Source organism: Talpa europaea (assembly GCF_964194135.1).
Source record: "Talpa europaea genome assembly, chromosome: 15".
In the NCBI taxonomy this organism is placed as follows: Eukaryota; Metazoa; Chordata; class Mammalia; order Eulipotyphla; family Talpidae; genus Talpa; species Talpa europaea.
Genome location: NC_140083.1, coordinates 80,529,005 through 80,552,564, shown reverse-complemented (window position 1 = coordinate 80,552,564; position 23,560 = coordinate 80,529,005). Strand labels below are relative to the sequence as shown.

The 23,560-nt window shown below is 45.2% G+C and overlaps 1 protein-coding gene across 1 annotated transcript in view; it reads right to left on the bottom strand.

The window, feature by feature from the left end:
• NCKAP1L (NCK associated protein 1 like) overlaps positions 1–22,829 on the bottom strand; it is a gene marked incomplete at its 5' end in the record, with an annotated part of 37,648 nt that extends 14,819 nt beyond the window's left edge. Inside the window, 21 exons of the mRNA XM_084255627.1 lie at positions 1,551–1,769; positions 4,474–4,605; positions 4,843–4,988; positions 7,067–7,186; positions 7,343–7,475; positions 10,303–10,448; positions 10,664–10,722; positions 10,908–10,989; positions 11,380–11,512; positions 11,683–11,792; positions 12,330–12,426; positions 12,703–12,759; positions 13,963–14,119; positions 14,216–14,264; positions 15,903–16,040; positions 16,128–16,218; positions 16,715–16,857; positions 17,561–17,617; positions 20,656–20,748; positions 21,476–21,586; positions 22,728–22,829. Of these exons, the coding sequence (XP_084111753.1) occupies positions 1,551–1,769; positions 4,474–4,605; positions 4,843–4,988; positions 7,067–7,186; positions 7,343–7,475; positions 10,303–10,448; positions 10,664–10,722; positions 10,908–10,989; positions 11,380–11,512; positions 11,683–11,792; positions 12,330–12,426; positions 12,703–12,759; positions 13,963–14,119; positions 14,216–14,264; positions 15,903–16,040; positions 16,128–16,218; positions 16,715–16,857; positions 17,561–17,617; positions 20,656–20,748; positions 21,476–21,586; positions 22,728–22,829 (2,375 nt within the window). The remainder of the gene's footprint in view (positions 1–1,550; positions 1,770–4,473; positions 4,606–4,842; positions 4,989–7,066; positions 7,187–7,342; positions 7,476–10,302; positions 10,449–10,663; positions 10,723–10,907; positions 10,990–11,379; positions 11,513–11,682; positions 11,793–12,329; positions 12,427–12,702; positions 12,760–13,962; positions 14,120–14,215; positions 14,265–15,902; positions 16,041–16,127; positions 16,219–16,714; positions 16,858–17,560; positions 17,618–20,655; positions 20,749–21,475; positions 21,587–22,727) is intronic.
• Between the last annotated feature and the right edge of the window lie 731 nt (positions 22,830–23,560).

The following is a 23,560-nucleotide window of genomic DNA, read 5'->3' as shown; positions in this document are numbered from 1 at the left end:
TCCTGCTTCGCCCCTAGTCTGCAGGGACGTGCCGTGCTGGCATGTGCAGCCGCCCTCAGCCCCTGCTCTTTCCAGCCGCCTCACTCCCCTCATCCTGGCCTTTCTGTCAAGAAAAAGTTCCTGGGCCTCCCTGGTGGTGCAGGGGTTAAGTCTCAGCGCAATCAAGCTATCACTAGCCTCTGCAGCATGAGTTCAAAACCCGGCCAGGGAGGTGACCCACATGGCGCAGCAGACCTCTCCTGTCTCACCCGCTGCTCCCCTCAGCAGTGTATTTCAGGGGATCCATCTGTTCTGCTCCCCACTCTGTCTCTGGTGAATCCTCTCACCCCCTGCTCCACCTCTAGCCTACACCCCAGTTTTTGTATGCATAAATAAATCTTAAAAAAAAAGAAAAGAAAAAAATCCTATGAATTGGGCACCTCTGAAATATACTTAGCCTCAAACTCTCTTTGGAGGACGCTGGACTGAGGACTAGGGTGCTAGAAGCGAGTCTCCAGCCAAACCTCTGAGAGCGACGCCTGTGGACACTGGTCATGCAGCCTCCAGACAGCCCCTCCTGTGCGGGTGAGCGGAGGAGACTGACCTCCAGCTGGTGTCAGCAGAGGAGGGCTCTGCCAGTCCCTGCCACTCACCCCGGCATAGGCTCTGGCCTTGGTCTTACCGGAGTCACAAGTTAACCGCAGGCGGTCCAAGCCTAGCCATCAAATGCGGGGTTCTTTTTCCATTTAGCTGAATTAGTTATAAGATCAGTTTCAAAATTGTGACATTAAAAATAAGGAGTTAGTGGGGCAGCAACCAGGCAAAGCTAAGTGGTGGCTGACCCTGCTAGAGGAGTCTACCCTGGCCACTGCTCGAAGTCCCCACACAGGCCACAATGCCCACTTTTTACCTACCTGGCCCCGGCAGGCATCTGATTTGCAAACCTTGGCTTAGTCTTTCCCCCTACTTAGGGGCGTCTCTGCCAGCGCCTGCTGAGCTGATATTGGATTAAGAGCGCCACCCAGTGGTTTGGGCAGGTAGGACTCCAGGTCTGTTCCATTCTTAAAATCTCAAAAGAAACGTTGCTGATTCCTACACCTCCGGTTTGGGGAGAGAGAGGACCCCCTCCCCGACCCACCCCTGTCATATTAAGAACAACCTACTAGCCTACTAAAGTCAACGTGGTCATAGCTCCGAGGGAGAGATGGGGGAGAGATGGCATTAGAATGGCATTCAGAGGAAGTGGCTGGGCGAAGAAATAAGACAACTTCAGAAAGAGGGCGTGATAGTGCTTGAAATTAAAACACAAGAATCCAGAAAAGGCTAGAACTGAAGATTAAAAAGAAAGAAAAGTCCAATTGCTACTAGTTGGGTGGACAGATGTTACATGAAGGTTAGAAAGAAACCTCCTGAGGGGAGATCAGCTTTATTACTCTAATCCTCGAGCAGAAATAAGATTCCCTTTGGGGCTCTATGACCCTTGTCACTAAAACACTTGGACCTTGAAGGCCTACCGGAAGGAAGAAGCACTGACAAGAAGTAAGGCAGTGGAGAATATAAGTAACACTGACCAATTTGTGTAGAGAGTGGTGATCGTCTGCTCCCCACTCGAGTCCAGAGGCTGCGTCTGCTGCAGGAGGGCATTGCGGATGACTCTGGAAACATCTGCACCCAAAACCTGGGCCAGCGATTGTATGAAACTGATGTAGGCCTTGACTCCTGCCAACAGCTCAGAAGGTCTTGCAATCTCCTGGGTTGTGGCATTATTGCCAGCCAGCCACACGATGGCTCTGGGCAAGAAAACGCATAATTACAATCACAATGACAAACATAGTAACAGTAGTGGCATTTATACCGTGTTCCAGATGCTGTGCTATGATTTACTACACACATTACCTCATTTGAACCTCACAGCAACCCACTGAGGTAGGTATATTATCCCCATTTTATGGATGAAGACACTGAAACAGCAATAATTCACACACGTGACTCTAATAACATTTGACTCCTAACCACTAGGCTCTTCTGCCTCCTCTGGAGAAATGCGGTCAAGTGGTAGAAATCCTAGGCTTCCCTGCCGTTTGCCCGAGGGCTCACGCACCTGCGGGCTCGGGCCAGCACGTGTGTCTTCTCCTTGGGAAGAATTAGCTCAAGTCACTGTCAGAAATGGAAAGGCACACCCAGTGACCCCTGGACGTGCCATGCCATGCTGAGCAGCTGCAGACGCCAGGCTGGTTGGAGAGCACATCTGGCTGGATGCAGTTCAACTGCCCTTTGAGAAGCAGAACAATTGTCCATCCTGTATGTTAGGGACACAGGAGGAACACCTCCCCACTGCACCCCCAATTCCTTCCAAAATACCTTCCCCAGGGCCTCCCTGGTGGTGTGGGGGTTAAAGTCTCAGCACTATGAAGCTATCTCCAGTCACTGTGGTATGAGTTCGATCCCCAGCCAGGGAGTTCACTGACATGCGCAGCAGACCTCTATCTCGCCTGCTGCTCCCCTCAGCAGTGGATTTCAGTGGATCCACCTGTTCTGCTCCCTACTCTTTGTCTCTGGTGAATCCTCTCACCCCCAACACCTTTGGCCTACACCCCAGCTCTTGTATGCATAAATAAAAATCAATCTTTTTAAAAAAATACCTTCCCCAGGAATCTGACAATTCACAATTAGAGTCAGAACTTTGACTTGAGGTTTTTCTCCTTGTGAGGATATAAGTAAAGGAAAGAGGAACCTCACACTTTGTCAACAACACTTTATCATCTCATTATTTATCCCTCAGTATGAATGGGTTTATCAGAGTCTTTCTAAAGCCACGGATGTTGGGGAATTTTTCCTTCCTTTTGTGTTTTTGGCAAAATATTTATGTCAAGAGAAGGGAAGGAAATTGGAGGGGCTGCCTCCAGAGAGGAGGCACCACTTGAGGGAGAAAAATTCAGAAAAGACCAGGACCAGCCTAATCTACCTTAGAGGTTTTCCTCAGGCCAAAGCTCTAGCCCAGACCTGGGGCTTTAGGAACGACATCCATGAAGAAAGTATGTCAGATATCCAGGGAGACAGGACTATCACCCCATCCTGGTCCAACCTGGAAACTACCAACAGCTTCTGAAGCTTTGCAAAGACAATCACCAAATTGATACCCTCTTGAGGCTGTGGAAGCACCTGAGACACTTCCTTGCACGTGGCGAGTGTATATGGAATAAAAAACTAATTTTCCTGTTAAGTAAACTGAAAAATAAACCTGCAACTCTTACAAAGAAAACACAGACCCCCACGTGTTCTCCCCACTTCTGCCCTTGTCCCCTCGCGGCCAGCGTGATGCTACTGAAACGTTGAGTCAAATTGTGCTACTGCTCTGCTCAAGCCCCGCCAAAGCTCCCCACCTCATTCAAAAGAAAAACCAAAGGCCAGACAGTGACAGAGAAGCGCCTACACAGTCTGCACATCTCGAACCGTGACCCTCATGGCTTACCAGTCTCCCCAGGCCCGTTCTGCTCCAGCCACACTGGCCCCTTCCATGTCCCCCAAACACACCAGACAGGTTCCCACCTCAGAGCCATGCTCCACCCCAAATGCTCTTTCCTGGATAGTCACACACGTGGCTTCCTGGCTTCTTCAGGAGCGCACTCCATCAAGCCGGCCTGCACCGCCAGCCTCTGTAAATCTGCCCCCCACATGCTATTCCCCTGCCCTGCTTTTTTTTTTCTGTTTAGCGTCTACCACTGTCCAGCCTACTACATATTCTACTTTTTTACATTCTTTGTCTCTCCCCCTCTGGAGGGTAAGCTTTAGGAAGGCAGGGATTTTTATCTGTTTTGCATATTACTGTATGAACAGTTCTAGAATACTGCTGACAGACAGCAGCTGCTCGACGCAGTGAGTGAACACAGTATATATTCCAAAGCAAAACAGAAAACTACAGGGATTATTCATTATAATTCTTTCCTTTATTGCCCTAACTGCACTGCCCGATTCAATACACGGGAAATGTTCCTCCTACGTTAAGGGGCAATAAAATGAGGAGGCAAGGCCAAGGCAAGGGAACGTATTTTATTGAGGCCTATTACATGTCAGGAACTTTGCACTCACTGTCATTTCTAATTCTCTACCAAGTCTCAATTACTGGTAATTTTCAACTATCTGTCTGTCTATAAGGAGAGTATCAGAAGTCTCACATTATAAGGCAGGAAACTAAGATTCTAACACGTTAGACACCCAACTCTGTATCCTGGCTGGTGTGAAGGATGGCAACATGGGTCAACCGACTACAAAGGCCCCGCTCGCCCTGCTAAGTCAGCGATGATCAATTCTGGCTGTTCATCCAAACCACCTAGGGAGGTTTGGGGCTTTTTTTGTTCATTTGCTTTTAATAGAGACGCTTGGGACTTTTGGTCTGAGGCTTCTGCCTCGGAACCTCCAGCGCGTGGCATCACCACCACGATGGATCTCACGGGACTCAAAGATACAAGCACAGGGACAAGGAACAAGTGATACCTGTTGAGTCTGGCTTCCAGGTGGCTGCTGAGATACTCCGAAGGGAAGATAGTGTGTTCGAACACAGAGAAGCTTTGCACATGATTCATTGTCAGCGCTAACTCTGTCAGGTGTAAGTGGAGCTTGTCCATGCTGGGGAAAAATGAGAAAGTAAATGAGCCTTAGTTACGGTCTGGCACGGCCTTGTTTGGCTCATAACCCTCAGACCATTTCACCTCCTCAGACTACTCAGCCCGGACGGGTACATGCTGACGCTGACCCCAAGGGCAAAGGAGAAAATTCACAGGTCAGTGCCTTCCTGTATCTGTCCTTCCCGCCACCGCTGCTGGGTTTCAGCGGCCACTTGGCCTTCTAGGCCCCGGTCCTCACTTGGTGACGACACCGCGGTTCTTCCGGTGACTCTCCGCTCCCGGCTTGTCCCTCTCGGGCTCTCCTTTTCTGGGAGTCTGCTTCTGCTTCATGGTCTTCTTGTTCTTGGCCTTGCTGATGGTCGTGGCGCAGTGCTTAGGTAAAAGCTTCAGAAACGAACACGAGTGAGTGGAAAAGTGAGGGTCCTTCCTACAGCTGCCGAGACGCCCAGCTAAGAGTTATGAAAGGCCTCTCCAGTCTGCCTTTCATCTTTCTGCCTTTCTCTCGTTTTCCTTCCATACATCTCTTTCTCTGGTGGGGCCTCTTTGGAATGTGCTGCCTCTCAGTTTTCATTATTTATCTCCCCATAATTAGACTCAGAATCTCAAGATGGCAGTCTTTCAGGAATTGGACATCAATACCCAACCACACGCTGAGAGCGTCTCCTGGTGGAAATATTCAAGGAAAAAGAAAAACAGCTGAGAGCTCCGCTCAACTGCACTTTCTAGGATCCTCCATCCTGGGAAGACATTTGTTTTTTTGCTGGTCTAGAGCCACCATCTTACTGGTGCCATTTCCTCATGTTCTGGAAGACAGTCACTCAACTGCCACCGCCCTCCAAACATTCAGAGCTCAGAGAATGGCCTGCATACTTTCCCTCCCTTTTTTTTTTTTAAGTAAGCCATCACAATTCTTGCTAGTTCGTTTAAATGTCAATCCTGCACCTCTTCTCTTCACCAAGTTACCGAGCTTGTCGTACAGAAGACGTGAACTAGAATTATATATTCAGATTTCTCCTTCAAGGTAATCACCTTGGACGTGTCTGCATTGACTCCTGTGCTGCGGGGCACACACAGAGCAGGTCTGCCTACACCACATTTGGAATTACTCTCAGAACAGTGTAAGAGCCAAGAGAAACTGGTTCTGTTATAGTCACATTTAGTTTAAGTTCAAACTCCCACTATTTCAAAAATTCCAGTCCACCTTGACGGACAAAGATGCAGCAACCTGAAATCATGCCAAAGTGTCTTAGTAGGATCCGAAAGTAGTTTCAAAAACTAACTCTGTTAGTAATGGCAACATCATTCATTATTTATTCAAAATGAAAACTTTAGAGGAAGCAACACTCATCTGGTTGCAAGAGTTCTGGTGCATCTGAAAACATGACTCACATCGCATGTGAGGCATCCCTGACACAGCACTGAGCACGTCTCTGCCCCAGCATGAGGGAAGGATTCAAACTGAGTGATGACTATCCCCACAATTTTACTTGTCTGTGTATCTTCCTTGCATTTATTATTTAAATTTTTTTCAAAGCTGTATTTGAGCTCCTTTTTCTCTTAAACTGGGACATTCCCCAAGGGCCAGTACTGTGTGCTTCCTTCTGGACCATATCCCAAAAACCCAGTTTAGGGCCTGGTGCCTATTAAGCAGCCAATTGTACAACAGCTAACATCTATTGAAAATTGCCTACCAACCCTTTGGCATACTTTTTCATGTAATCTTTATGATATTGCCATAAAGAAACTACTTTTAGCCCCCTTTAACATCTGAGCAAATGGAAAAGTTAAGGATTAATATAACTGAATATGAACACACACACACACACACACACACACTCTCTCACACACCAGCTCCTTTCTACCACAGCTGGACAAAGCCTGACTCAAACCCAGGACGAGTGGGTAGTCTGGGAAACCTAAAAGACTTCAGGGCAACAGCAGATTAATTTCCTTATTTTCAATTTTTCTGAAATTTAGGTTGAACAAATCCTGACCAGGTGCTGTGAGTCAGTCAAGGGAGAGGAAAACAAGCAGACAAGGACAAGAAAGCAGCCCTGAGGATAAACACAGGAGAGAGCCTGAAAACGTTCAGAAAACCACAGATGAGGCTGCAGATGGACAGACAGGCGAGGCAAGGAGGGTGATCTGGAGGGGGGGCCACTGTCCTAAGTGTGTGTACACAGAGCTGAAGGGGAAGCATATTAGAAAATCAATTCATCTCTTGGAATTCTTCAAATGAGACAGATGCGGCTATTCGAACAATATTTTTAAACGCCTCTATCTACTTCTAAGAGTGTAAAGATTGAAGGGAATATACTTAGGGGGAGAAAGCCTACCATAAATTCAAGCCCACCAAGAAAGAATTCGAACACTTGGCATTTGAAGGAAGACAAAGGAAGGAAGCAGGGAAGCCGCAGGGAGAGGAGAAAGGCGAGACTGAACAGACAGCGGACGGGGCCCACCTGCTCACTCAGGTTGCGCTGCTCAGCACAGATCTCCAGGACACAGTTGCTGGCCTGCTTGGCCAACTCCTCCAGGAAGGAATTGCAGCGATGAAGGCCATGGTTCTTCAGGTGGGGGTACTATTGGGAAAAGGAACCATGGAAGAAAGTAGCATCACAAGGCAGACATACTGTCCCTGTGACACAGCTCTGATACCCAGGGCCTGAGCCACCAAAGTCAAGAATAAGGATGAGAGGTTACTAGAAACGACAAGCCTTGGAGTTCAGGGTACACACCTCCTCTGGGCACATCTCATGAGTGCAGTGGACAAAATGAGCACAAATCAGGGGGAAAGCAATGGCATAACGCAGCATGGTAGGTTCCTCCAGGGTCATAGCAAACATCTTCTCAAAGGTACGGACGTGAAAGCTGCAGGAAAAGGGGAAGGAGGCTTAAAACTAGGAGTTGTTTCCTTTGAGATGGAAAGTATCATTCTTTCATTCTTTCAACAAATATTTATTGATATTCACCACTCCCTCCTTCATTTTCCTACCCCTAAGATAGATAGGATCCCAAGAAATGTATCCTTTCAGACACTTATGCTGGACTCCAGGACAGTTAAGTGAGGACCTTCGTCCCTTGTACAAAATCTGCTATTCCTCTCTCAGTATGATTCAGGTCATCCTCCTAGTTTAGAAATCCTTCAGTACAGTAGTCCCCATCCTACCATCCTAATCCATTCTACAGACATGATCATATAATGAAAATACTGTAATGTGAGCCCAATGAAACATTAATACTGCATAATTCATTTAAGACAGTGTAACTTGAAAATTTCTGCACATAACTAAGCTTATATAAAATGGTGATGTGTACAATAAAACAAAAATACTGAGAAATTTTCATTTTTCTTGATATTAAAAAACGAAATTAAAAATAAGTAACTTAAATTGGAAAAGGTTATTTGAACACCATGTAAAGTGTGATAATGGAGTAGATGGGAAAAACCAATTCTCATACTAATTCATACTAATTCACTAACTTCACCTCATCATCATCATCATACTTTTTTATAATTTCTGGTTTTGATTTAATTAAAATTTCCTTTTTAATACTCTTTTTATGGTCCATAAGTACAGTTTAGCACAATATTTTTACACAACCCAACAATAACCACTTAGTAACCAATAACCACAAGATACATAAAGACTAAAAACCAAAACACTTCTATATTTTACTAAAAAAAAAAAAAAAAAAAATGTGCACCAATTCCCTCATGCATGGCTCCCGTAATAAAGCCTTGCCTGGTTCAAAAAAAGTAAAGTTAAAAAAATTTAAGGGGCTTCCCAGGAGTTAAGTCTCAGCCACTATGAAGCTATCCACAGCCACTGCAGAATGAGTTGAATCCCTGGCCAGGGAGGTGACCAACATGGCACAGCGGACCTCTCCTGTCTTGCCTGCTGCTCCCCTCAGCAGTGTATTTCAGTCAAATCACCTCTTCTGCTCCCCACTCTGTCTCTGGTGGATGTTCCAACCCTGCCCCCCAGGACCTCTGGCCTACACCCCAGCTCTTGTATGCATGAATAAAATAAAAATCTTTAAAAAATAAAAAACCGTGAACCCATGAAACCAAAGATTGTCAAACTGGATAAACACATGGTCATTGCTCACATGCTAATAGTTATTCAAATGCTCTGCCCACAGATGTCCCACTCACAGGGTCCAGTTGGCAGCAATCACATGGTGAATATTAAATCATAAAGTGATTTATATTTTAATAGGGAGGACTCTTGGTAAAGTGATTTGATGGTACAGTGGACAAATCATAAAGCTGGAATCTATTGTACTAATTTACATCCCTCTCAAATTTTGATGGTCAGGTTCCAGAAAAACTGATTAATTTTATGAGACTGATTTTTCTCAACCTTATATCCTCTCAACTTCATGCTCTCTCTTGTCACACTCCTTACATTTGTAATTACTGCATTGATGTCCTTTTTACACCTACAATGACTACAGAGAACAGAGATAACATATTGTATTGCTGTTTAATCCCACAAATGGCAGAGTTATGCACAACAGTGGTAAGCATTAGCATATGTGAACGATACCTAAAGAAAAACTAATTTTCATCTTTAAAGATCATATTCTCCAGCTCTCTCAACTACTTTCAGTTATCTCCCCTAAACCTCCAAATTTTCCATGTCTCTTTTTAAGTCCAATATCCCAAAAATAAGTAAAACTAAATAAGGTTCTAAAGATAGCAGTGAGGGGAAAATGGACTGATGCATTGATGAGTGATCCCCAAGCAGGGAAGGCTGTACAGTACCCAAATGGCTTTCCTAAAGAAAGCCAGAACCAAAAGGAATCAACTTCATGTTCCATCACTTGGTAGCAACTGAAATGAGTGAGCTATTTAGCTTAAACATCTTCCTTTAAGGCAATCACAAAGAAAACAAGAATTTTCCTCTGTCTTGGGGAATTACACCAAAGCTATGTATGAGAAATAGTGAGGAGCAACCTCCAAGTCAGCAGGAGGTGCTCACAGACAAACTGATGATAGAAAGTAGAGCTGACGCAACTTGATGCTAAGAGATGGCGCTTCTCAAACCCCCTAAGCAGGGGCTGACGGGAAACAGGGGTGAGCTGAGGCTTCTGGCAGTTAAGCAGCTAGGGCTTTTGACAGTTTAACTTCCCCCAAACCTCAACAGTTGAACTGCTGGGGCTTTTGACCAGTTAAGCTGCTGGGCTTCTGGAAGTTACACTGCTGGGGAGAAGGGGTGTCTATGGAGAAGCCACCAGCTTGTTACATATGGCTTTGGCTTGGACCTCAGTCCCTGCTGGGTGGATGCTATGAGGGGAAAGACAGACGTGTCTCGCCATGTGCCAGCCTATAACTCTTGCCCCTCCCCCAGCTTCCCCCTCCTTGTGTAAATAAATCCTGTGATTGTTTCACACTGGGCCTGCTTTGGGGTCATGTCCTGTAGGCATAAGCACAAGGGGGAGGACCCACCAGCCAGGTTTGCTTGGTTTCAGCCCGGCAAGAGGTCAAGTGACTTTAAAAAGAATTCTGAAAGTAAAAATCAAAATCAACAAACTATGAACCAGAGACACTCCATGGGAGGTGGGGGCGGGGAGGGGAGGAATTGGGGTCAAAATAAGGGGGTTGCAATTGTATGGGGAATATAAAAATAAAATATATAATAAAAAAATTTAAAAATTAAAAATATTAAAATAATTCTGAATGAGGACATACCAGAAAGTAGACAGGTCTGAAGTTTCCACCAACACTTTCTCTACTGAGTCCAGCATTTGGGAGTGAAAGATGATGAGGTTCATGGCCTTGGCTAAATCGGGGTTCTCATGCAGGTGCAGGGGCGCCTTAGCCACACTGGTATACGCCTATGGTTGGAGTTGAGTAAAAGATGGAGAAAAACAAGATCAATAAAAAGGGCACCCAGTGTTAGGGCTACAGTTAGACTGGGGTTTATCTTGTCCAATAATTGGTTTTCTATGTTGAATTGCTCCATATAGCAGAATTGAGGTGGTAAAAAGAGATGGGGTCGGGGAGAGGGAAGAGCCTGAGAATGAGGGACTATTAACAGGAACAGACCGACCTGCAGGCGGAACCAGTCCAGCCTCAATCCAGAGAATTCAAATTTCTCTCCATTATCAACTGTAAGAAAAACAGAGGGTTAAAGAAAAAAAATAAAACAGCAGCCTAATATCCAACTGCACAGAATGATAGGTACTCTTCAAAGTCATCTTGTCCCATCCCTGACCCCAACAGGTCAGTATTTCCAGAAAGAAAAAAAGCTCCCCCACACACATCCCCTGCCTCTTCCACTGCCCTCCACTAACCTTGTTTGGGATTCAGAGAGGAGAGAGTGCTGACAAACGAGGACATGATGATGGATTCCTCCTCAGGACACACAGAAAGGTTCTAAAAGAGAAGTTGGAGTTACCATCAAGGGGGCATATGTTCCACCAGGACAGAAACAAGGACCCCCAGGCTCAAGCCCATGCACGAAGGTGAAGAACTGAGTGTCACAAACAGCAAGAATCCAGCAAGAGATGGAGCAAACTTCCTGGGTCCCCCGCCACACCAGCACCCAATTCCCTCTTTCTTTTTCTCTCCTGTTTCTATGTAGCTTCATGTATTAAAAAAGAAAAAGGCTGCTGAGGTTATTTGTCCATTTTCTTTTAACAAATGTAGAGGGAAAAGCAGGCACTTTGACACACAACAGATAGAGCATGAGATCTGGAGTGGGTCTGCAGGGGGAATCACCAGGAATCACGCTAAAATTTCCAAAGTATTATCAACGAAACATACTTGAATGGCATCACTGAGCACAAGGGCATCGAATCTGGCCAGGTACTGAAGGTGGTACTTCTGGATCACTTTGACGTGTCTTCGGACCAGAGCCCTAATCTCCTCCAATAAGAAAAGCAGCTCTGCAATGCTCCTACCAAGTCGAGGATGCGAACAGAGAGATGTATGAGACTAGAAATATGAACTGAGACAGAGACCGTGATAACAGGGCAGAAACTGAGGCTCTGAGGTCATGTGATGGCTCCCCGTCCCTTCCCCCAATCCCACTGAAGGTCAAGGTTCTTAACCATGTCAAGTACTAACGAGTCAGCATAGTCCTCCGGAGTCTTTGTCTTAGTGACATTTTCTGCGTGACGAACCAGCCAGGTGACCTCATCACGAATGAGGGACAGGGCCACGAAAGCAAACAGGGCCTAAGGGAAGGAATGGACTATGAGAATTTTCAAAGTTAAAAGTGAATTTCAAAGCACAGAGAAATTGTCGTGAGAGTACCCATATGGATACAATTTTTAGCCACACCAACAATAGTGCCCAATAAAAATCACAGACCCACAAAAAAACTATGACACAGAATCAGATGGACATAATGTTGACATTAGCTCATAATCAATACCCTTTCCTCCCTATCAAATTAAATTTCAGAAATATTCACTAGGCATTTCCATGGTTAAAATAAAAGCAAACTCTGCCTTAATTAGTTCATCCTCAAACAGAGGGTAAGATAAGTACACAATGGCTAAAATGCATTATATACTATAACAGGGTTAGAAAAAAAAGGAAAGATACAAAGTTTGGGGGGTTCCCAGTAAGAGTCAAAGGAATCGTATATAATTATACAAATAGATCACAAAAGACTGGGAAAGGCAAAAACTCATGAATACTTAGTCGTTCCCCAGAGAGAATCTTTTACCACTGGTCATCAGTCCCCTCCCAACACTGCTTGCTCTTGCCTTGGGACCCAGCAGCCCTGGTTCATCGGTCAGCACAGTCTCCAGCTCCTTCACTGCCATCCGCAGAAACTGCCGCCGCTGACAATGAAACTGGCCGCTGAGAAAGGAAACCAAAGAATATCACCTCTCCGCTCCCCTTAAGATCGCTGAAAGGCAGTGCGGAGGAGCCTGCACTCAGGAAAGGGCGTCAGGCAGGAGAAGGTTCAACATTAAAGCAAAGACTTGGTAGGAAAACACCATGTGAAGCAATAGCAACTTTGGGGGTTCTTGAAGGAATAATACAGTACAGAAACTGAGGGTGTCTCAGGTGAGAACAGAGGTCAGGAGAGGCACCGAGTCCCTCCCCTCTTGTAGAACGTGCTTCCCACCTTACCTGTTCGCAATGACATACTCCTTGCTCTCCTTGACATCTGCCACGCGCTTGCCGTACCTGCAGAGCCACACAAGCACAGTGACGCCATCAGAGGCCTTGTCGTACCTTCCCAGCTCTCAGAGCTTCCAGACTAGGGAAAGCATCGGCAGCCCTTGCTGTCAGGGCCTTTCCAAATCCTGCTTCTCACCCCGGCCTGTTAATAAGAGACTCACAGAGCTTAGAGACCATTCACTTCTTCATTACTTTGCAGATGAGGAAAATAATACATAGGAAAGAGAAATCACTTTCCCAGGGTCATAGAGGGTTATAATGGCACAGCGGAGACTAGACCTCTTGGCCCGTGCTCCTGCAAACTTCTGTGCAAACTTCAAGTTGAAGTTCTCTTCCAGGTTTGAAGGAGGGAAAAGCAGCAGCACATACATATGACACAGGCCCTGCTCTCAAGTAAAAGCATCACTCCAGCTCTACCTTGGTGAGAGTCCGGTCAGCTTTCCACTTTGACCTTTTTGCATTTCCGAAGCTTAGTTTTGCAATAATAAAAGGTATTTGAGCCCTTCCTCAATGCCACACCGCCTCTCCATAGCTCTCTCTATTCTTCCGCTCTTGGTCAAACTTCTTGAGTTACTTATTAAATTCCTTGCCCCCCATTTGCTCTTAAACCACTACAGCCAAGCTCTCAACCTCACTACTCAACTCAAGTTGTCCACAAGAAGGGTGCTTAGACCATCTTGATAGTCAAATCCAATCAACACTGTGCAATCCTCATTTTATTTGACCTCTCAACATCATCTAACAGACAACCAGGACTTCCTTCTTGGGATGTGTTCTTCCCTTGGCTTCAGTTTTCTCTCTTCTTCTCAACACCCTTCCCTGAGCTCTCTCTGCTTTTCAAAAACTGCTAATACAAAGTTGAAAAAATATGTATGCTTTATTCTCTCATTCTCTCTCTCTCTCTCTCTCTCTCTCTCTCTCTCGATCTCTCCCCCCCCCCCGCCACTCACCCCCCGCAAAAATCACACGGCCAGTAAGTGGTGGAGCTGAAATCCAAACCCAGGCTGTCAGGTTTCAGAGTCCACACTCTATGCTATTACATTAATCAATGTATCCCTAAAACCCAGTGGCACGCCTAGTAAATAGCAGGTGTTCAATAAACATTTCTTCAGTGATTAGAACTGGTCCTTACCACCACGCATGTAATCAGGACACTGATGGAGGAACTAACCATCCCCAAAAGATGAGTTTGGTTCTCTTGTCTCTCACCCTTTGCAACTGCTAAACAGCTCCTCAGTGACCCTGTGCACCTGGAGCACGTCCTCCCGGATGAGGGTGATGTACAGGGAGCCCTGCAGACACAGCTTCCACAGCTTCTGGCACTGGGCGTTGGAGTTGAGGCACCCATGACAAAGAAGAAACCCAACTGTAGGTGGGTAAACAGTGCAAGGGAAGCCTTTCAGAACTTGCTCTCCATGTAACACGTTGCCACATCCACCCCCACCGCCTCCCACAAACTTACTGATAATCCAACGCTCCATCACTTCCACAGACAGGTACTCACACGCCATCTGTGAGAAGACAGAGATGGTCGAGTGGTTATTTGATTTGTTCCTCCCCCAAAGACTAACACACTCAAGACAAAGGTAAACAAGGTAGAGGGTCTCCCTGGTGGCAGTGGGGTTAAAGTCTCAGCACTATCATGCTATTGCCAGCCACTGTGGCCTGAGTTCGATCCCTGGCCAGGGAGCTGACTCACATGGCACAGCAGACCTCGCCTATCTCACCTGCTGCTCCCCTCAGCAGTGTATTTTAGTAGTTCCACCTCTTCTGCTCCCCACTCTGTCTCGGGTAAGTCCTCTCACCACCATCCCCTACCTCCGGCCTACATCCCAGCTCTGTATGCATAAATAGAAATAAATCTTAAAAAAAATAGAAACAAAGGTAATCAAATTAGTATTTAAGTATCAAAGCCAATTTTATCTTACCAGACTGGATTAGGTCTGGGAAACTAGCTGGGAAACCTGCTAATAACTAGCTGGGAAACCTGCTATCAGAGGATAGCTGAAGTCAGAACAAAAGGTTTCACAGAACTGCTCCCCAAAAGTTCAGATACTTTTAATAACAGAAGAGTAAGAGTCAAAACCTCTTCGTGATTTCTCCACTCCTTTGGATCCTTTTACCACTGAAAGTACACATCACTTATTTGGCACTTCTCTCTCATCCTGTACCATCAATTGTATTTTTTTTTAAATTATTTTATGTATTTATGCATACAATAACTGGGGCGTAGGCCAGAGGTGTGGGGGGTGAGAGGATTCACCAGAGACAAAGCGGGGAGCAGAACAGGCAGTCTGACGGAAATACACTGCTGAGGGGAGCAGCGGGCGAGTCAGGAGAGGTCTGCCACGCCATGTGGGTAGCTCCCTGGCTGGGGAACTCAGGCCGCAGTGGCTCATGATAGCTTGATACTGCTGAGACTTAATCCCTGCACCACCAGGGCAGCCCCATCAACTCTTTTTGTGTGAATAAATGGCACATCTTCCCCATGAGTTTCTTGAAGCAAGGCTGCTGTGCTCATGTAGTAGTTGAATAAAAACAGTTAACTGATGCTACACTCAAGATCCTGTTGTCTAAATAGGTGCCTACTGACTCAGTTTCACCCATTTGTTCATTCTGTGAATATTTGCTAAATTCCTTCTAGGTGAAGGCATCTACTAATTCTGATCCAAACAAAAGCTCCCACCTACCCATAATTTTTTAGCTACAAGAAATGATCAGTCTTGGGGGGCCTCCCTGGTGGCAGAAGGGGTTAAGCACCGCACTATGGAGCAAACCACAGTCTCTGCAGCAAGAGTTCGATCCCCGGCTGGCCAGGGAGCTGACCCACATAGCGCAGCAGACATCTTCTGTCTCGCCCGCTGCTCCCCTCAGCAGTGTATTTCAGTCAGTCTGCCTGTTCCGTTCCCCGCTCTGTCTCCGGTGAGCCCTCTCACCCCCCTACACCTCTGGCCTGTACCCCGGCTCTTGTATGCATAAATAAATCTTTAAAAAAAAAAAAAAAAAAGAAAGAAAGAAATGATCGGTCTTAAGGTGTATCTTTAAAGTGGGCTTGAGTACTTTGGGGCTGATATTTCCTGAAGCAGCATCGTTACAGAGATGGCCTTGGCAAATGAATGGCTCCCCTAGCAAGAGGAAAAGGAACTCACTGTGTCTGAATGAGCAGGGTTAATCATGGCTGCTGGGCTGCTAGTGAGGCTTAGAAGCTGGGCACTGCGCCACTGCTCAGCCCCGTGGTTCCTTCGGACAAAGAGGAAGTGCAGAGAGAGGAGGGCCCCACTTACAGCCTGCGGGGAAACAACAAATTCTTGGTGTCAGTGACAGAGACAGCACACTTCTGCCTGAGGAACTCTCCACTCATTCAGGGAACTTGCCTTTGTGTGAGGCCCAAACTCTTCTGTCAATTTCTTCAGAGGCTGGTCATACTCCAAGACCATCTGACCCAGACGGGCAAAACTGGAATCGCTAGAAGCAAGCACAGAAAAGAGGAGTTACAGGCCTCCCGTAAGCATGATATAAACCTATGTCTGCATCCAGGATAAAGGTAGGCTGGCATCTCTACCACTTCCAAAGATATACATGCTAAACTGAATTGTTTATCCAGAAAACCCACTCCAAGCCCCGGGATACTAAACTATGGTTAGACAGAACCAGATAATTTAAGGTAGATCCTTTTACAATAACCTGAAAAGCAAAGTGGAAGCCAGTCCAGGATAAAAACTAATCAGAAACAATGCAAATATGGTTGATCCATTAGCAAATATTTAAGACTTCCCTACATAGAAGAGTCGCTTGTCGGTGTACACCCTTATATAGTCTCCATTGTTTTATTTTGCCTGGGTCATCAGGTAGATGATTATTCTCATATGAGAAAGTGTGGATTCTATTTCCTTTATATTGACCTCCCACCTCATGGCACCACGTTTGAGCCTCTTCCCCTCACATATTCCCTGTGACTCACCTATGCCCGTGGAGCATCTCGTGAGCACAGTTGTATGTGCCAATGAGTATTTTTCGATCCTCAATCCGTGACAGAAGTAAAATAACTGAGGTGTACGTCACAATCAGGTCCAGGTAACTCCGAGTGAAGTCAAAGTTAAGATTCTACAAGGAAAATACACAGGAACCCAAGAAAAGCCAATTGATCCCTATTTTCCCAACCATACCAAAGAGTCCCAGACTCTGAAAGGATCTGGAGAACACTGGACCAAAAGTCGGGGGCTAAAAGTGGGTTCAAGATACAAGGAGGGGGCCTCCCTGATGGCACAACGGGTTAAGCACTGCAATATGAAGCAATCCACAAACTCTGCAGCACGAGTTTGATCCCCAGCCAGCCGGGGAGAAACCCACATGGTGAGGCAGACCTCTCCTGTCTCGCCTGCTGCTCCCCTCAGCAGGGTATTTCAGTCAGTCTGCCTGTTCTGTTCTCAACTCTGTCTCTGGTGGATCCTCTCCCCCCCCCCCCCGCCTTTCAACCTCCCTGCATCTCTGGCCTGTGCCCCAGCTCTTGTATACATAATTTTTTTTAAAAACTTAAAAAAAAAAAAAAAAGATACAAGAATGCCAGGAAATAAGGTAGCATTTAGGAGTTGGAGAAAGTAAAATAAGATCCTTGGGTAATTTTTATATTAAATAAATCACATTGCTCATCTTCTGAACATATGAATACACTTTCACTTCAGTGCTTTTTACAAAAGAATTATAACCCTGGGATGAAATAGTCATTCCCCCGGTCCCATGCCACCCCACACTGTCCCAACCAAGACCTGTGGCTCTAGGATAAAAAAAGAGTTGCAAAGAATCTTACAATATCAAAATGGCACTGGCAGGCATCAATGGTGTTGAGCAGTTCGTATACATGATCCTGGGAGGAGAATTGGAGGCAAGAATGAACAAAGAGAAGATGGCATCTTTCTACCAAAATTTGAGGGGATGGGTTCTCTCCCTCAGAGGTCCAAAGAGTCACTGAGTCACCTAAGTGAGGCAGGCACTGCTGAATAGTGAGGCAGGCACTGCTGAATTCCCTCCTCTCTCTTTCAGAGGCCCAAAGCCTGCGTTTCCACAAGCACAAGACATTATTCAATTCCACACACTTTCATAGCTTATCATCTGAGTGGCAGATGTGGCCTTTTTCCATAAAAAAAGGACACAAAATGCAGATCACCTGATGGGCCATACCACGTGCAGTCTTTTTCATAGTGATGAACCTTTGCTTTGTTCGCAATTCCTGGCCTATTCACTGCAAGTTGGCACTTCCATTTTACAAAAGCAGAACTGCTTGATCAAAGAGTGTGTTTCATACATTGCCAAAAGCTAACTTACAATAAAAAATATACAAATGGTCAATAAGCACATGAAAAGATGCTCAATCATATCGGTCATCAGGGAAATAAAAATTAAAACCACAATAAGATACCACCTCATACCTACTAGCATGCCTAAAATTTGATTCAGATAAAATTTGATTCAGTGCCAATAAGAATGTAGAGTGGAAAAATGGAGCAATGACTTTGGAAAAAAAGTTCGGCCATTTCTTATGAAATTAAACATACAAACACCCTATAATTTAGCAATTCCATTTCTAAATTATTTACCCATGTAAAATGAAAAATATGTCACCACAGTGATCTGTATACAAATGTTTACAGCAACTTACACATCATGGCCAAAAGCTGGACACAGCTAAAATGCCCATCAACAGGTAAATGAATAAACAAATTATATTCATACACTGGAATAGTACTCAGCCAAGCCAAATGAGGAAATTAATCAAAAATGCATAAAACAGGGCCTCCTCGGTGGTGCAGCAGATTGAGTGCTGCGCTGTGAAGCTATCTGCAGCCTCCACAGTGAGGGTTCGATTCCTGGCCTGCCAGGGAGATACCCACATGGTGCAGCAGACCTCTCCTGTCTCGCCCACTGCTCCCCTCAGCAGCATATTTCAGTCTGCCTGTTCTGTTTCCTGCTCTGTCTCTGGTGAATCCTCTCACCCTCCCATGCCTCTGGCCTGTACCCCAATTCTTGCATAAATAAATAAATCTTTAAAAAAAAGCATAAAACAACCTACATAAATCTCAAAAACATTATGCTGAGTGACAGAAGCCAGACACAAAAGAGAGCATGCCATAGAGATTCTAATCATAAGCTCTAGAATAAAGAAAAATCTAATGTGGAAAGCAGTTCTCTAAGGAGTTTGAGAGGCAGGGACTAAATAAGGTGTGGGGGAGAAGGCACAAGGAAACTTTGTGCTAATTAAAGTGTCCTTTCCTTTGATTGTGGCAGTGGTTACACAGGTACGCACATTTGTCAAACTTATTAAAATAGATGGGGAAAAGATGTTTCTAAGTTATCATCCCAAAAAGGCTGAACTAACTAAAATGTCTAAACTAACCTATTGGGAAACTGAGGCTAGGAGCAGTTAAGAAACTTACCCCAAATCACAAAGCTAGAAAGGGACAGAACTAGAATTAAAGCCCAGAGCCCACAGTCTTCCGCTGTGCTACATGACTTCTACACCTATATCTAGGTCTATGCTGCCTCGCTTGCTAGCAGGGCCTGCCTACGACTGATTTCTGCAACTCAACTCCTATGGGATATAAGAGCAGTTCACTTTCAGTCACTCACATAATCAATACAGGCCTTATATTCTAGAAACAAGAATGAATGGAATTAACATCTGTAGGCCTATTACTATCTGCTAAATCCTAAGTTTGCTATTTTCCACGCATTATCTCATTTAATTATCACAAAATCCCATAGAGTAAATTTTATTTGCCCATTTATAGGTAAAGAAACTAGGAGTGAAAGTTTCCAGTCTAAAGTCATGCATTGTATAAGTGGTAAAGCCATCGAAATCTGAGAAGCCTAGAAATACAAAGAAGGCTGGAAACTTTTCTCGTTCAAAGACTAAAGAGTCACGAGAACTAAATTCGATATATGATCCTTGAGAAGACTAGAGAAATGTGAATGTGAAATGTGAATGGCCTAGATATTAACTAATAATATTGTAGCAACGTTACATTTCCTGAGTATCATAATTGTGTTAGGGTTATGTAAGAGTGTATTTTTGGTCTCAGCAGATGTATGCTAAAAGTGCTTAGGGAGGGAAATATCATGTCTACAACTAACTGAAATGATTTAGGAAAAAAATAGAGAAAGATAAGTAAACATGGAAAAGTACAAACAATAAGGAAATCCAGGAAAAGAGTAGAACAATATTCATTGCACTACTCTTGGAATTTTTCAGTAGAATTGTAATAAGATATTGGAGGGAATTCTTCAAAATTTAAACCGAAATATAGAAGTCAATCATAATCCGCCCCAAAGGTAGCTATTTTTAACATTTTAATACATAACACTCCAAATCTTGCCTATATGTATACTAATTCTATGTGTATATAGCTTGTATATCTTTTAAAATAAAAATATAATTGTATCATACACTATTCAGCAAATGGCTTTCATTTTACAATACAACTAAGATATTCTTCATATCAGAACATCGTTCTTATTTTTTCAAGAAACATTAAGTGGGCCTCCCCTGGTGGCGCAGCGGTTGAGCGCTGGGTTGCGAAGCTGCCCACAGCCTCTGCAGCGGAGGTTTGATCCCCGGCCGCCGGGTGAGGGTCCCCCATGGCGCGCAGACCTCTCCTGCCACCCGCTGCTCCCCTCAGCAGTGTACTTCGGTCCTTCTGCCTGCTCTGCTCCCCGCTCTGGCTCTGGTGAATTCTCTCACCCTCCCGCGCTTCTGACTGTACCCAGTGCTTGTATAAATAAATAAATCTTTAAAAAAAAAAAAAAGAAAAGAAAAGAAACATTAAGTGACAAAAATAAACATTCTCTAAAAAAGGAATAGCCTCTAAAGGTCAATTGCCTACACTGGGGACCTGGGTTAGGACTCACCCGAAATTCCATGACATCCACAAACGACTGGTAGTAGTTGGTCAGGAGTCTAATAATCTCTGTTTTTTCCCGCTGTATGGGCCCTAATTGTTGCTGAGATAAACAGGGACAAAATTTCAAAACATGAAATATGATGACAATGGATCACAAAAACCCAAGTAAAACAGGGGTTAATTCCCAAAAGGTGTCCTTCAAGAAGGCTGAAACACGCTGACAGAGGAAGCTGGAAAATCTCAACGTTCCAATGGTCTTTAAACAGAGGAGGTTGTCTATATAGGCATGATGGTTGCCTGTAATGCCCACTAACTATAGAAAGTGCTCAATAGGAGGAAATTCAAGGTCCTTTTCAGTCTAAGAGTTTGACTATCCCAAAGTCAAAAGAGGCAGACTGCAAAGATGATACAGGTAAGATGGTAAGAAATCTAGGGCTAACATTCATAAGGGAGAAGTGTGATTCTAAAACAACTAGCAAAGAAACATTTTGCTTTGTGGGAAACAGGAATAAACTTAAAAACAACAATAAAATATCTGCCCCCCTGCTGGGCTGATAGAAATGTCTTCCTCTACAAGAACAGGGTTCTCCTGAATCTCCAATAGAGAAAGGTCAGTGCTTTGTGACCATTTACCCAGGAGGTTTCCATCCTATCTCAGAATTCTTAAGACTACCACAACCTGTCACCTGGTGGTTGAGCCTAGGAAAGTTAAAAGAAGCTACTCCACCCGCTGCCAAGTTCACAGAGGGGCGGGCAACAGTGCAAGGCCTGAGACACTCAAGCGCAGTTATTTCAGAGAAAGGAAAGAAGAGGCACCAAGTTCTCACCGTGCTGTTGCGGACATCTATGTTGGGAAATTTCTTGTTGATGTGTTTGAGAGATGACTCCATAGACTTTTCCAGTAAGAAAGATGGCTTGGATTTGGGATCTGAACAAGTCTGCACAGATAAACCACGCTATGTGTCAATATACGGCAACCCTCTCGCGTGCCCCTCAGAAACACACCTCCTCTTACATCACTCATACTCCCCCTTAGAGAAAGGGGGATCTGGGAATTAAATATAAAAAGCATAATTGTTATCATGGGTTAAAGCATAAGAGTACATCAGGAACAAGGTCAGAACATTAAGTCAACTCTCGGAAGAGCTAAGTAACCTGGACATCTCGTCTTTATTTTATTTATTTTTTTTTTTTTGGACATCTTGTCTTGACGGGTGAAGTTTAATGTCTGCCCCAGCACAAAGAGGAAGCTCTCTCCCCACCGCTCGGCCAAAGCCGGAAAGAATGAGAAAAGCAGCTGCTCAGGAGGCAGACTTTGTGAGAGACTCAGCGTCACAATTATGTCCGTTGTATCTCGTCCCAAAGAGCATTTATAGGAGACAGGGGACCGAGAACACACATTCCTGGTGATTTGTTTCATTACAAAATGGACAGAAGTTCCCCCTCCCAAGTCCCACATTTCCTCTTCCAGGAACTCCCGACTCCCAGCCCTGTCATCATCTCTTCCCTGCCCTCGGTCCAGCCCCTTGCCTGGCTCTTGCCAAGAGCTTCTCCCAATTCCGCAGCTCCTGTCCTAAACACACACATCCCCAACCACAGCACGAACTGTCTCAGACCCAGAAGGCACCCACCCTTTTTAATCTAAATATCATATATATTTTTTCCTCTTAGGGGAAGAACTTTCATAGAAAAATTTTTTGCCAAAGTTCTACCTAACTTTGGATCTCTTCAGAGCGTGGGGTATCAGCAGTCAATTATAAGACCCAGAATTCTCCACCTTAGATGTTTATCCAAGAGACTCAGAACACAATTATTTCCCACCCTCATCTCTACCCCAATACCCAGAAAAAAAAAAAAACCAAACACTTTCATTTGGGTAAGAATCATACCCAAGAAAGGGAAGCCCTAAAACATGCACCGTCCTGTGCACCCCAGTTCTAGCTGGCCTGTATAATGTGACTGACTGGTGGCGAGTTAAACCAGCCAGAGTGAGGAGTCTGCGCTGGAGCTGCAGGCCTCAGGGTTCCCCGCCCTGCTGCCGCCGGGGTGATCAGCGCTAGGCCAGTTGCTCACACTTACCTTCTTGATGTTGTATATACGGATGAGAACCCCCTGGCCTCGATCATTCAGTATAGTGAGCTTCTCGGCCAGCTTATGCTGGTAGGCTGAGGTTAAAGACATGATGGCCCCCAAGAGAGGCGCATCCAGACAGCAATGCCTGATCTCCCCAAACACCTTCAGCCTGGGCGGTGACACCCACTGGGTGGAGGGACCCAGCCTGGTTGGTGTGCTTGTCTTCCTGTCGCCTCTGCAATTGGCTCACGGCTTACAGCAGTCATTGTAGCTCACAGGCCTTACAATCTTCTTGTGCTTCCTCTTGCACATTCAGCAGAGGAGACTTCCTCTTTTTGCTCAGACTGAAATGGGTGGAGGCAGAGAAGGAGGACAGGCTGTCAAAGCTCTTCAGAGTCCGGAACCAACCTTTTTGGCCTGATCCCTCCACCAGTGTCTTCTGCAGAGCGCTACACCAGACAAACAAGTATCCATTGCCCACATGCAATCGCCTTTACTCTTTACCTCTTTATCCCCATGAAGAACAACTGTCACTCTTTACTGAACATTAGACCCACCCAGCCTTCAGGGCCCAAATCAAATACCAACTCCTACTAACTACCCCCAACCAATGTCAGATATACCTAACATTGTTTTCCATTGTTACATTTTCAAATATATGTCTCATCTCCCTGTCGCGGCAGGAGGACACGGAGCAGGATCTCTATGATCTGAGCAGACAGGGTAAGAAGTCCTGGAAACCTCAGTGGCTTTTCAGGCTTTTATTGGGATTTACCAGGTACACAGCTGGCAAGGGTGGCAGGGGGGCAAGTCTTCGCTCTGAGCTCTCCGGCATTCTC